General features: G+C 43.2%; 2 protein-coding genes across 8 annotated transcripts in view; both read right to left on the reverse strand.

Annotated features, from left to right (window-relative positions):
- Positions 1–10,028, reverse strand: part of LOC109490933 (zinc finger protein 345-like) — a 68,451-nt gene extending 58,423 nt beyond the window's left edge. For 2 of the 5 annotated variants that reach the window (XM_034639060.1, XM_034639056.1), the window contains exons 1-2: positions 9,956–10,004; positions 349–422 (exon numbers count right to left, since the gene is read on the reverse strand). In XM_034639060.1, the coding sequence (XP_034494951.1) occupies positions 349–420 (72 nt within the window). In that variant the 5' untranslated portion in view covers positions 421–422; positions 9,956–10,004. Of the gene's footprint in view, positions 1–348; positions 423–6,559; positions 6,629–9,955 lie in introns of those variants that run through there. The other 3 variants (XM_034639057.1, XM_034639058.1, XM_034639059.1) reach the window with 3 other exon arrangements.
- Positions 375–14,015, reverse strand: part of LOC117795018 (zinc finger protein 568-like) — a 49,007-nt gene continuing 35,366 nt past the window's right edge. The window contains exons 5-6 of one of the 3 annotated variants that reach the window (XM_034639177.1): positions 9,956–10,047; positions 375–422 (exon numbers count right to left, since the gene is read on the reverse strand). In XM_034639177.1, coding sequence (XP_034495068.1) covers positions 10,032–10,047 — 16 coding nt within the window. In that variant the 3' untranslated portion in view covers positions 375–422; positions 9,956–10,031. Of the gene's footprint in view, positions 423–6,580; positions 6,629–9,955; positions 10,048–14,015 lie in introns of those variants that run through there. The other 2 variants (XM_034639176.1, XM_019808284.2) reach the window with 2 other exon arrangements.

Consider the following 14,015-nt stretch of genomic DNA (forward strand, 5'->3'; position numbering starts at 1 on the left):
GACCAGACCCCTTCAGCAACAGGAATCTTTAACTCAACACCTTCCCGTGAATCTCTCACCAAGGGACTATTTGCAATACTGGTAGGCAGGTCTTTCATTCAAAGTGACAACCGTTGATGACCTACTCTAAGCTCGGTTGGAGAGAAGGGATAGAAGGCTCTGGCTCATAGGGGAGAAGGGTTCTAAGGACCGAATTTGAGTATCATGTCTGAAAAGGTTTGAAAACTGGGTGTAAACATAGAGCAGAAACATCAGAACTAGGAAAAAATCAATAGTAACAATTTCTAAATATAAGGAATTTCTCCAGAAAAAGACGATACGGCCTCTGAACTCGCATGCAAGGCTTACCTGAGAACTGGCCACTTCTTCTTCCCTTTGTCCTCTGGACTTCTTGCTCAGAAGGATTCCAGGAGAAATCATAGCTGCAGCAGGAGAAAACGCCTTTAAAGCCCCCAACAGGGCGACTTCACCCAAAAACTTCTTGCCTGCAGGTAGGACTTTGAAATGCAGAAAAGCCCAATTTTCTTGTCCTTTCTGTCAGGAGCTATTCAGAAAGGATGAAGTACTCCTTGGAGAACAATTTTAGAGTTTTTCCTTCTCTGCTTTCAGGGGGCCTCCCCAACCACAGACACACACTTCTGCTAGAGCAGAAAGAAGAAAATTGTGCTGCATGGACCTGATGCTTCCAGATTCCCGTGGCAGCACCTGTGTTTCCTCTCCTTGAGCCAAGCCTGCACTCAGCTGTCTTCTATTCATGGTTAAGCCTGCTTAACCCTGGCTTCACCTAGAATCACCTGGAGCATTTAATGAAAACATCACAGTTGATTCCCCCCTCACCGATTGACAGAATCTGGGGTGGGGGGTCACAGGATTTGATCCCTTCTCCAACCTCCACACGTGATCCTATTGGGAAGCATTTGGGGAGGTGACCAGGCAAAAAGCAGTAATCAAGGCTGTCGATGTTATTCTGATTTATTCCATGCCTTGTCCATGGATCAAGGTCTCTAGACATTTACACTTTCTCCCTCTTTCTGCTACACAGAGGGAGTCACCCTTACAAATGGAGCTTTCCCTTAGAGAAGCAAATGCCTGTTACAAAAATAACCAGAGTAGGTTTCAGAGGTTTTCTTGGTCAGCTGTTCTTCTTCTTTTTTTTTTTTTTTTTTAAGATTTTATTTATTTGAGTGAGATTGGGAGAGAGAGCACAGAAAGGGACAGTAGCAGAGAGAGGGAAAAGCAGACTCCCCACTGAGCATGAAACCACCGCGGGGTTTGATCCCAAGACCATGACTGAGCCAAAGACAAGTGCTTAACAGACTGACACACCGAGGCACCCGTCTGCTCTTTCTTTAAAATACCAGCCGAAAAGAATCCTTATCCTAACGAGACATATGTTGGGGTGACAACATGTGCTCCATCAGTAGGCAAATGGTTACTTTCATAACTAACTGCCACAGACTTTTCCAAAGGGAATATACGTTGTTCATTCCCATCAGCAATACATGAGCATTCTAATTCCTCAACATGCTCCCTGAAATTTGGTGTGAATCTTTTTCTTTATCTTAGCCATTCTAGAAAATATGGAGTCATTTCTCTCGGCAAAAAATGAAGCGGTCTTCCTACAGTTGTCCTGGTGACTGCACTGAAACCACGTAAACACAGAAAGCTGAACAGAAATCAAAACGGCCATATTAAAACATCAGCAAGTCTTAATATTAAAGTAAGGATCCTTTTCCCTCTCTTCTGCAACCCTCCTCTCTCCCCTTCTTAGCCTTTCCTTTCCAGCACCGGATCACACCCTGAAAAGGTGATGGACACAGCTGGAGGCACAGACACAATTCCCGGTGGAACCAGCTAGATCCTATAGGGATTTCCTGACAAATACCCCACCCCTGCCTCTGGGGGCTTGCAGTTTTGAAGGCCCTGACCTGCTGTAGCCTCTCTTGCTGGCAAAGTAATTAACCTGTTGTTCCTCTTGATCCCCAGCTCCGTCTTCATGTTCTATTTTGGCCCCGAAGAAGGGAGGTCAGGTTTTGACAGCAGAATGTGAAGAAGAGGAACACGTTTTTCTTCCTCCATTCTCAACTCCTTGGCCACTCTAATATGTAAGTAAGTGCACATAAGACAGATTCACAAGGGAAAAAGAAAGTGCTGTCTTACTTAGGGGAGCCTCAGAGACATGAGGCTCAAAGACAGGCAACTGATGCCTACATGCCACTGTGACTTAAGAAGGGGTTGGGGATGTAGCATTTCAGAAAGGGGCAAGCATATGCACAGGAGAAAGGAGAGAGCAACTGAACTGTCCTGCACAAGCTCGCCCTGGGCACCATCATACCCTGCCCAGCACCTCCTTCACGTCTACAGGGAGCCACAGGGAGTCTGCTCTCAAATAGTGGTACAGATTCCTGTGCCCCCGTTTGTACTGATTAACTGCCCTCGAGTTACATGATCCAACTCATCCTGTACTTCCAAAACCAAAATGGGGGAAATCCTTCTTGACATTCTGCCAAACTCTGTATAATTAAAAACACCGCACAAAGTCAGCCCCTTATTTTACAATGAACTTTGCCATGTTTTATTACTCACTCTGGCTTTTTATTTTGACAGAGATAAGCATAGCTAACCTGCATGCTTTTTTATTCCCTTTATGTAGAATATCTTTTTCCACACCTGCACTTTCAGTCTGTGTTCTTAAAGCTGAAGTGAGGGCGCCTGGGTGGCTCCGTCGATTAAGTGTCTGCGTTCGGCTCCGGTCATGATCCAGGAGTCCCCAGATCAAGTCCCATATCGGGCTCTTTACTCATCAGGGAGTCTGCTTCTCCCTCGGACCCTGCCCTCTCTCGTGCTCTTTCTTGCTCTCTCTCTCAAACACAAAAACAAAAACAAAACTGAAGGGAGTCTCTGGAGGACTGTATACAGTTGGGTCTTCTTTCCATTCAGGCAATCTGTATCTTTGGATTGAAGTATTTAGTCTGTTTAGATTTAAAGCAAGTATCAACACAAGTATGAAGTGACTGCTGTCATTCTTTTGTTTTCTGGCTGTTTAGAATTATTTGACCCTTTCTTATTCATTGGCTATCTTTGTGATTTGATGATTTTCTGAAAGGGTATACTTAGATTATTTTCTCCCTCTCCATTCTGTATCTACTACTACATTTTTCATTTTCTGAGTACCATGAGGCCTAAAGAAGGCATCTTCTAGGAGTCTATTTTAACTTCTTACCAGCTTACTTTTGCATACTAAAACACTTTCACAACTCCGGTAATTCTTTAAAAACGTGGATGTACAACTGCATCTCATTTCATGGAAGAGAAACTCCATCCTATCACCCCTGGAAAGCAAAAAGCCTCTCATATAATGGGGAGCAGACCATGCTGAGGGTGATACATGAGGGATAGGCAAAAAGCTGGTGTGTTTTACTGGATTCTATTTTTCCCTGATAAACTCTTCTGCAACTTGAGTTCTTTCCTCATTTTCAGACCACTTAACTGTGCCATAGTTCTTTAGCAGCAAAAAGCAATCAAACATCCTGACTAGGAATTTTAGTACCAACACAATTAAAATGAAAGGACAATAATTTCTATGCTAATTTGCACAACTCCATGAAAATCAGTTTGGAAATTAAATAATATGGACATTTGGTGGGAAAATATAATCTAACAATATTGGTCTCAGCATTATTAGCAATTCTAAAGAGAACAATATCCATGAAGACAGTGAATGTTATAAAAGAGCCTCTCACAAAAACCCGGGAGAAAACAGTTTAATAAGCAGATTCTGAAGGGGGAAAAAAGCAGATTCTGCTCTGTTAAAAAATATCATCAATTCATTTCTACTGAGTTTAAGACCACTGAATGGTTACCAACATTCTCACATTTTTGTAATGGGCTTTAGTTTTCTAATTATTGAAGAAACATTGAAAATGTAACTCAATCCTTCCAAATTTCAAGGAAACCTATCCATATTTGATCCCTGTCTCCTTCCCAAAGCCACAATTGCCAAGGCATGGATTAGAGTCATAAGAGGAGACAACTTATATTCTATACACACATATACAGACCACATCTACACACAGGTGCAAACACAAGCCTGTATTAACACACACAGTCCCACATTCACAAATATCCATGCAGAGAGACACACCACATACAGGCTCCCTTTCACCATACTTATAGTGAAACATACTTATGATGACACAAACTCACACAGTCACACTCAGGTTCATAAGAATCTCATTCAGTCACATGATGGAAGTGTTTGTATATGGAAAAAACAGGATTAGCTACAATCCCCCTGGATGTCTGAAAACATAAGCCCTTTCCACTCTTCACTCTTTCCAACAGAGTAAAGCTCTACCAGGACCATATTCACAACATGTGCCACTGAAAGAATAAGGAGCGCTGCCACTTTAGGTCGAGGTGCTTGGCATGAAGATGGGGAGTGACACCGTGGGGTAAGAATGAGGGCGCAGGGATAAATGGAGTGCAGAGAGTCTGGGGGCTTGGGGTAACAGAGCCAAAGGGGAAAAAAGGACAGGACCTGTGTTAGTTTCCTAGGGCTGATGTAACATATTAGCACAATTGGGTGGCTAAACAAACCAAAAAACTATCTCACAGTTCCGGGGGTTCTTAGATGTCTGAAGTCAAGTTGTTGACAGGGCCACAATTTATCTCAAGAATTGAGTCCTCCCTCTTTCTAACTTCTGGGGATTGTCAGCCCTCCTTGGCCTTCCTTGGCTAGTAGATGTATCTCTCAGTCTCTGCCCTCATCATCACACACTGTTTTGTGTGTCTGTAAATTTCCCTCTTCTCATTAGGACAGCAGGCATTGAACTCAGGTTTACCCGAAACCAGTATGACCTCACATCAACTTAATTGCATCTGCAAAGATCCTACTTGCCCAATAAGGTTACAATGACAGTACTGTGGATTAGGACTTGAGCATATTTATCTGAGGCACACCGTGTAACCCACTACAGGGCTGAAAGGCATTAGGGAGTTAAATGTCACTGAGGGATTAAAGTACACTACAGATTTGAAGGTTGGGGGTGGGTGTATGCAGGGATATGAAGGATATGTATGTTGAGGGAATAAGAGGGTGGAGGAAATCATGGGAAGGAAGGGGATAATGGATGAGGAATTAATTGGCAAAATGGAATTAGGCAAGATTGGGTAAAAGGCATGCAAATCTTATTGCCTATGAAGGGTTAAAGAACATGGGGGTGAAAGGGGGATAGGTGCTTATGAATGGAGTCCTGGGGGTATTCAGTGCTCTAACCAGAGATAAAGGATAGGAAGAAAAGCTGAGGCCTGGGGAACATAATGGGCACAGGCAGTTAATGTGGGTAGAGGGAGATCATCAGAGCTGGGAGAAAAGTGGGCATCAGTAGGTGAAAGGGCTCATAAGAGAGTTAGGGAGTGTACGGTTGGGGCTAATGGGTGCAGGGTCATGAGGAAACTAAGGACTCCTGATAAATGATGGCAGTGAACATAAAAGACACAATAAATGGGCTGAAGTCATGGAATGGGGGAAGATAAATGGCAGTGGAGGAGAAGGACAGAATGGAGATGGGAAATTAGGGGCAATAGAAGAGGAGGAAGGAAGTTTGGGGTGAGGTCTCTGAGATCAGGCGAAAGGAGTTTATTGGTGTACAGGTCTAAAATGCACTTGACAGACTTACAAGAGCAATGAAGAAGACTGGAATGACCATTTGCAGGGAAGGATTGAGGTCTCCTGGATATCTAAAGGTCAGAAGGGTGGAGATACTGAGGTCACAACAGGGGACAGAGAGGGGAAAGGGGTGGAGCCAGGGGTGATGGAAGTTGCAGGGGTTCAACTGCAGGTCATTAATTCATTCTCCTACTCATTAATTCCCTGATTTGCACTTGATTCACAATTGTGAACGGTTTCTAATTGTAGCCCATGAGACAATGACCTTACTTATATAAAATACCCCGAAATCCTTTCAATTAAACATACAGTAAAGGACCATAGGTCAAATTTTGAATAAACAATGAGAGTCAATATTTTCTCTCTTCTTTGGGGATACCATGCACAAGGTGTGACCATGGAGGGCGTCACGTGGCAACCATGAGAAGGAAATGGATTCTACTTAGAACCTGAATGGTCCTGAAAGTGACTGCTGACCCAGAGGTCCCTGAGAAGATCCAGCGCTTCATCAAACATTGATTTCAGCCTTATAGGGCCCTAACTGGAAAGCCCAGCCAAAGCCACTGAAATTCAGACATATAAACAACAAAATTATGTTTTTGTTATCTCTTAAATACCTGCAATTGGTTATGGTAGTGATAGAAAACAACTACACATGGGCATATCATTAACTGTAAACCAAAAATGAAAAAATATAAACTTATAAAATATTTAAAGTAAAAATCCCCTTTAATTGCTCCCAATCAATATTTGATCTTCAGACATAATAGTCTGTCAGGTCGAGGTGGATCCTCTCCCTTATGCAGTTTCAAAGTATGACACACACAGACACTAAAATATTTTATACTTGGTTCAATGTTTACATAAATACTGTCATGTCAAACTTACTGTCAATCAAATTGCTTTCCTTAATCAATGCTGCATGAAGGTGGCCTTTTCACACCAGTAGAAATGGAGCTACAGCAACACAAAACACATCATATCCCACAGTAATTATAAATGTAACACCCTTGTTGAAACACTCTTGTTTATACAATTACATAGTTCAATGTTATCTGTCTTCTGCTATTACAACACATCATGAAATGTGGATCTTTGATTTATACACAATGTGACCTAACTGGGTGGTTCTGGGACAAGAGATTGTTGCACCATCATGACTGTGCATTCTTACAATGGGTGAACAGTTGCTAAACTACCCTTGCAAATGGATTTTAAAACGTGCAATATCCTACCAATTGTGTTTCCGCTGTTAGATAATTTAAGATTTTATTTATATGGGAGCGAGACTGTGAGCTGGAGGAGGAGGCTGATGGAGAGGGAAAGGCACACTCCCCACCAAGTAGGGAGCCCCACATGGGACTCGATCCCAGAATCCTGGGATCATGACCTGAGCTGAAGGCGTACGCTTAACTGATTGAGCCACCCAGGTGCCCCACTGTTAAAAAATTAAACAAGGAAGCCATTAGACTCAGGTGGCTTTAATGTCTTGGTAGCCTCTGTAAGCAAACCACAACTTACTCCACAGTCACTGCATTGCAATCAAAGAAAATAAATTAAGAACAAACAATTACAGTCAACTAGGCCTTCCAAAAATAAGTCAAATGCCTAAGGTATATCCAATCACACACTACCTTTGCTTTTTGTTTTTCCTCTCTGGAAAAACCTTACCACTATCTCCTACACAAAAACACCTAACCATTTGATCGCGCCTAACCATTTGAAAGACAGATTAACTGGCCAAATCTTAAAAATCTGAAAGTACATCATCGGTTCATTTTCCAACACCACCAGCTTTCATTTTGAACACTTTACTCATCTGGCCTAAACATCTTGCCCAAAGGAGAAACAAGACTCAGTGTGGTATCTTCGCCTGACCCTCTCCACCCACTTCTGCACATGCACACAACACAGCAATATAACTCTGCCCTCACTTGCTCAAACTTCACTCTTGGTAATGGCTCACCACAGCGCCTGCGCAGTTAGTTTTCCACTAAGGGCTGCATATGAGCCCAGAGGACTTCCAGCGCATAAAGGACACTGCCGTGCTCAAAGTCAGTGCTCCAGTCCTGTGTTCCTCCCTTCACCAGCCCAGGTCTCCAGGGCACCAGCCTTGAATCCCATCTTAACCAAGCCCACACCCCTGAATTCCCAGTTCAGGCAAGCTAGGACCAGAGTCTATGGACGGACCAGTCCGCCCTTTGACCAATGCTGTTATCATACCGAGTTTTTGATGCCCTCTCCCGTTTCTGCCTTCCTAGTGCCAAAACGTCACACACGCACACACAGAGAATATGTGTGAACCCCTCAAGAACAAGAATTCCACACCTGCCACAATGCAGAGGACCTCAAAGCAGACGGGGATCAGGCACTGGCCACCCGGGGTCACCTGTGCAATACAAACGCATAAGGTACCCATCAATCCCATCTCCCAATGATGACCCCAGATTCCTGTTTCATACTTCAGGCCCAACATTGTGGGCACAGAGCTCAGCTGCCCAAAATTTTCATACAGAGGCATCCCTGTGTCAAAATGGGGCTTGCAGAGCTGAACAGAGAACTGTCAGTTCAGATTCTGTGGAAATGACCTCAGACCACAAAACTGGCCTCCACCGCTCCACTGGCAGTCCCTGATCATCCCTTCCCAGAACAGCTCAGAGAATAGAGTTCCTGGCAGGTCCACCTCCTGGGGGGCCTGAGTTGGCATTCCCACTTTTCTGAGGCTCATACTGAGATAAAAGTGAGCAAAGGACTTAAAATTTGGTGAGTCAGCTTCACCTTTCTTGTTAAAGCTTCCAAAGTAAAAGTGTCTTCCATCACTGGGGTGTCCACTCAAAGTCCACACATTAAAAATTGACAAAAATACATACATATACAAATGAATGACCCTTCAAATTTCCCTCAGAACCCCTAATCCACCCTTTGTCTCCCAGTCTAACATCTATATTTCTGCCATCAAATACATTATTTTTATGATTACTGATAATGAAAAAGAAGAGAAAGACTCTCTACTCCCAGGAAGGCAAATCCAGTACCCAGATCTTCCTGGGAAAGATGAACATATAGTATCCAATTCCCAGGGTATTTCAAAGATTAACTCAGATAATATATTTATGATATCTAGCGCAGCGTCCTGGACACAATGCATCCTCACATATCTGTGACCGTGTGGTAGATACTCAGTAAACATTGACTCCATAAAGGGGTACATTTCCCCCCCCAAAAAACAGCCTATCTCAGATATCACTAGTCTTCCCAAATTGCAGGGAGTGAGCAGAGAACGCCATCTTTCTGGAAGCTGCTAGTGATCTTCACTGGGAATAAGAAGCATACATGTTGAGATAGATTGCTAAGTATAATGGACTCAGCTGTCCTCTTCTGCTTTCTCTACCTTAGGGCTACTGGAAATGAAGTGTGGGGAACACCATCTCAATGGTTGTTAAAAATACCAATTAATGGGCTTCGTCCCAGACCTCGGGAGTCAAAAATCTGAGTGTGAGAACCCAGAATTTTTTTTTAATGAGAACCTCAAGAGATTTCTATATACACGAAATTTTGACAATGTTTAGCAAAGTCATTCTCACCTTTGGCTTCCCATTGGAATCCCCTTGTAGTTTTTACAACTACCATCTCCAGTGTTCCAACCCCCAAGACTCTGGCACTTAGTACTTGATGGGGCCTAGCATCAATTAAGTCTGAATGATGTGACCCACGATATTCCACTGTGAGACCAAAGTAAATACTGTGAGGCTCCCAGGTACATCTCTGAGGACAGAGCACAGGGTCTGGTCAATGGGGAAGCCTCCACGGGGGGGACTGCTCTGCATAAGATTTGATAAGGGACGGTCAGTCTACCCCATATTCCTGATATTGTACCAGAATTTTTGTCTCCAGAAGACAAGTACACCCCAAAATAAGGGAGGAGTAAATCACATTGGGGCCTCCGCTTCGAAACCCCCTCTGTGTACAGATTTTCATATGCCGCCAGAAGCAATAGAAGAGCAGTCAGATCACATAGATCTTCACTGGCCATGGAGAGGCTTTCAACTCTCACTGTGAATGCCATGGAAGACACTGGAACAGAAGGGAAATCCTTAGAGGATGGAGGAGCATGGGAAGAGTGAGAAGACAAAAGATATTCCTCTGTGACCACCAGAGAATTAAACCTAGGCTTCCAGAATCATTCCATTCAAGCAGAATTTCCCAAACCACATTTAAGGCAGAGTTTTCTCCTTTGACCTTTGGCCCTCACCTGTGTCATCTGCTTCATTCATTCCCACTTACCTGGTGGTGTGTCTACTGTCTTTCTCTTTATGTCCTAGGGCTCTTTTCTTTTCCAAACCAGGTGACCCGATTCAGTCTAGAAACAGCAAGACCTGTTCGTAAGGAAAAGAGACGTGACTCTTGCTGGAGAATCTTCAATTTCACCATGCTCCATAGAGAAAAGAGCACATTACAGAAAGTTATAGAAAACTATTTCTCCAAACGCTGTCTCCTGATGGTCTCTTTAGAATACTTAGGAGCATTTCCAATTTCAGTTCCTTAACTCCACTTTCAAGAACTACTGAATTAAAAATAAGGAACAGATATCTAATTTTAGGATGTGGGCAACAATATTCTATGCCGTTCAGTGCATTATCACTAATCTAGAGTGATGGTTAGAGATAACCTTAGAAAAGGGGAAGATTCATGATGTTTCATCTTAACATTTCCTTCTTTACACCAACAAATGCCTAGTTATTTCCTTGGAATTATTTATCATTTATGCTGAATTACACTATAGAATTTAAGATACTTGAACATACAGAAATTACACAGTGCTTATTTCCTTTTGCTGAAAAGAAAAACAAAGTAATAAAGAAGAAAATACGTGTGACGTTTTGGGGAACAAAATGGAACCTTACGGGCCCAAGGACGAATTTAGAACCTTTGCTTACAAAAGCCAGGATCTCCACAAATCAAATATGAGGGACTTCATTTTCCAAAGCAAACTACAAGAAAGAGAAACTAGAAGATGGGCGTTTCCACATTAACTATGATGGTTTATGCCCATCTCTCAGTAAATTATTCTTATTTCGATAGATTCCTCTTAATGATAATGGGAACAATAACTTTATAGAGGGGGAATCTGGCAGAGAGGCCCTTAACCAAGTTAACAAAATTAACAGCTGTAATGAGACAAATTGATATCAGCTGCCTAATGCACATGTAGGAACTCATCGCTGCTGTGATGCTTGCAAAATAAAAAACAATTGGATTCTAATCATGAGAAAACGGTTTTATGCACATTTCAAGTGACAGACAGCTCCCATATCCTGTAGTCTTTAATGTATTTTAAATAGTAAGTCTTTCTTTGAACCAATGTAGACAGCAAGGCTTTCTTTTTCAGAATGTTGAGTTATTCTGGGAACCCAACAGCCACCTTGTTGATCATTTCCTCAATCTAGTTTCCATAGACTCGGGGCACACCCAGACAGAACCTAAATACTATATATTCTTCTCCTTCACTGGGGTCCCGAAACCCAACCCATCTCCAGTGAACATCTTGGGTATCAACCTATCCCCATGTCGATCCGCCACAGAATATTTTCAACAGTTACAGGTCATGAATTCATGGTTAAGAATTCCTCAGGCTGTACAGAAAACCTGGTTCAAGAGAATGGAGAGATGGCCCCAGGATATAAAAGAGGAATATCTAGGGGCACCTGGGTGGCTCAGTCGGTGAAGCGTCTGCCTTCGGCTCAGGTCATGATCCCACGGTCCTGGGATTGAGCCCCATGTTAGCCTCCCTGCTCAGCGGGGATTCCGCTTCTCCCTCTCCCTCTGCTGCTCCCCCTGCTTGTGCTCTCTCTCGAGCTCTGTCAAATAAATAAATAAATAAAGTCTTTAAAAATAATAATAATAAGGGGCACCTGGGTGGCACAGCGGTTAAGTGTCTGCCTTCGGCTCAGGGCGTGATCCCGGCGTTATGGGATCGAGCCCCACATCAGGCTCCTCCGCTATGAGCCTGCTTCTTCCTCTCCCACTCCCCCTGCTTGTGTTCCCTCTCTCGCTGGCTGTCTCTGTCTCTGTCAAATAAATAAATAAAATCTTGAAAAAAATAATAATAAAAGAAGAATATCTAAAGAACTTACTATTAAAAAAACTAATTTCTTAGGCAAGAACCCCAGAGGTAGAGAAGTAAATTTTTACAACTTCTAACTATACGACATTTCAGTAAGAAATGAGGACACAGCTCCTGAGCTAAGTCAAGACAAGATATACCGGAGAAGCAGCAATTTCTTACACTCCCTTCTGTTCTAGGTTTCTTTCTCGAGTGAGATTATATAGAGAAATCACACCTGTAAGCCTTTAAAGGCCTCAGCACAGCTTCTTCACCTGCTATCATCAGGTCAGAGGCAGAAGGACCTTGAAATGCACAAAAGGCCACCCTCTCCTTTGTCACAGGAAAGATTCAGAAAAAAGGAGCTCCTGTGTGGACATCTGCATGTGAGTTTCTCCCTCCCGATTTCAGATGTCCTCCCCTCCCACAGCCACAGATCCTGCCACAGCACGGGGGACGTGGGCTGCACTGACCTGCCCCTTCCAAGGGAAGGCTGAACACTCTGGTATCTTCTCTTCAACTGAAAGCAGCTCTCACAAATGTATCCGTGACTCCTTGTGCTTCACCCTGGTCTCCCTGAGAAGCACCTGGAGCACAGAGTTAAAGCAGCACTGATGCTCTCGCCCTGACCAATAGACAGACTCTGGCAGAGGACGCAGGTGATGGTGGTTCTGAAAACTCACCCTGGGCTCTTGACTGGAAACCCAGGCTGATAAGCAATGATGTGCTTTCAAGTTTGAATGTGCACAGAAATCATTTGGCCTTCCAGGTCCCATAGAAGAAATGGTGATTCCGCAGTTTTGGAATAGGGTCCAAGAATTGCTTTCACGAGTTACTTCTTAGTGGGGACGCTGCTCCTGGACACCCACAGTTAGTGGCTACACTGGAGAACACAGGCACAGCACACCTGAGCCCCCCACACCCTCTGTCTTATGTCAACGTAAACAACTCCTGCGGAGTTCCCAGGAAAGAGTTTACTATTTACTTCTCACTGTTGTGAGTTTATTGTTGGTCCCAGCAAAGACCACCATCGCCATCCTGAAGGACCACATGCTTTCACAGCACTTTAAAGTTTACAGAAAGAAGGCTAGTGAGCGCTCATGTCGGAACAAGTCTCTTTTTGGAAAAGAACATGTATACATTGATTACTGAAATGTTTATTGAGCACTTACTTGTGTTTATAAGGAGGTTGTGGAGCACTGTGTTGGGAACTTCACACATACGATTTCATCCCCATAATACCCTGCGAGCTAGGCACTAGGTGTCCTGTAATAACCCTGAGGATGTAGATTCTGGGTGCCACCTATCTGACATGTCCTCAGTTACCCTACTGATTAAAAAAAAAAAAAAAGGTGTATACAATAAGAACTAAATAAACATGAATGAAGAATACAGAAAGGGCAGAAGTTTAGAGAGTTTTCATTGTTGTGATTACATTTTTTAATTTTTTTAAAGATTTTATTTATTTATTTGACAGGGAGAGAGACAGAGAGAGAATGAACGAACAAGCAGGGGGAGCAGCAGGCAGGGGGACATGGAGAAGCAGGCTCCCTGCTGAGCAAGGAGCCCAACTCGGGGCTCGATCCCAGGACTCTGGAATCATGACCTGAGCCAAAGGCAGACACCCAACCAACTGAGCCATCCAGGTGCCCTACATTTTTTTTTTTAAGATTTTATTTATTTAAGTCAGAGAGAGAGTGAGAGAGAGAGAGAGAGAGAGTGCACACATGGCAGGGGAGGGGCAGAGGAAGAAGCAGACTCCCTGCAGCAGGGAGCCTGACACTGGGCTCCATCCCAGGACCTAGAGATCACGACTTGAGCTGAAGGCAGATGCCCAACTGACTGAGCCACCCAGGCGCCCTGTGATTACATTTTTTAATAGGATAGAAAAATGTTTGAGTTCATAAATAAGAGCAGTTTTCCTAACTGGATGTACTTTGTACACTTCCAACAGCAATACATAATTATTTTAATTCCTACATTCTTACTAAAATTTGGTGTTACCGATTTTGGGTTTTTTTTCAAATTTAGCCATCCTAGAAAGTGCAAAGTGGCATCTTCTTGTTTCCCTGCTTTCTAGGAGAAATGGCTAAAGAAAATGTGAGTTTATAAAATTCAGCCTTAAAAGAAAAGAAAAAGGACATCCTTCCATTTGGAACAATGCTGGTGAGCCTAGAAGCGGTTACGCTACGTGGAATAAGCCAACACACAAAGGCAATTACTGTATTATTTCATTATAGC

Source organism: Ailuropoda melanoleuca, chromosome 12 (assembly GCF_002007445.2).
Source record: "Ailuropoda melanoleuca isolate Jingjing chromosome 12, ASM200744v2, whole genome shotgun sequence".
NCBI classification, from domain to species: domain Eukaryota; kingdom Metazoa; phylum Chordata; class Mammalia; order Carnivora; family Ursidae; genus Ailuropoda; species Ailuropoda melanoleuca.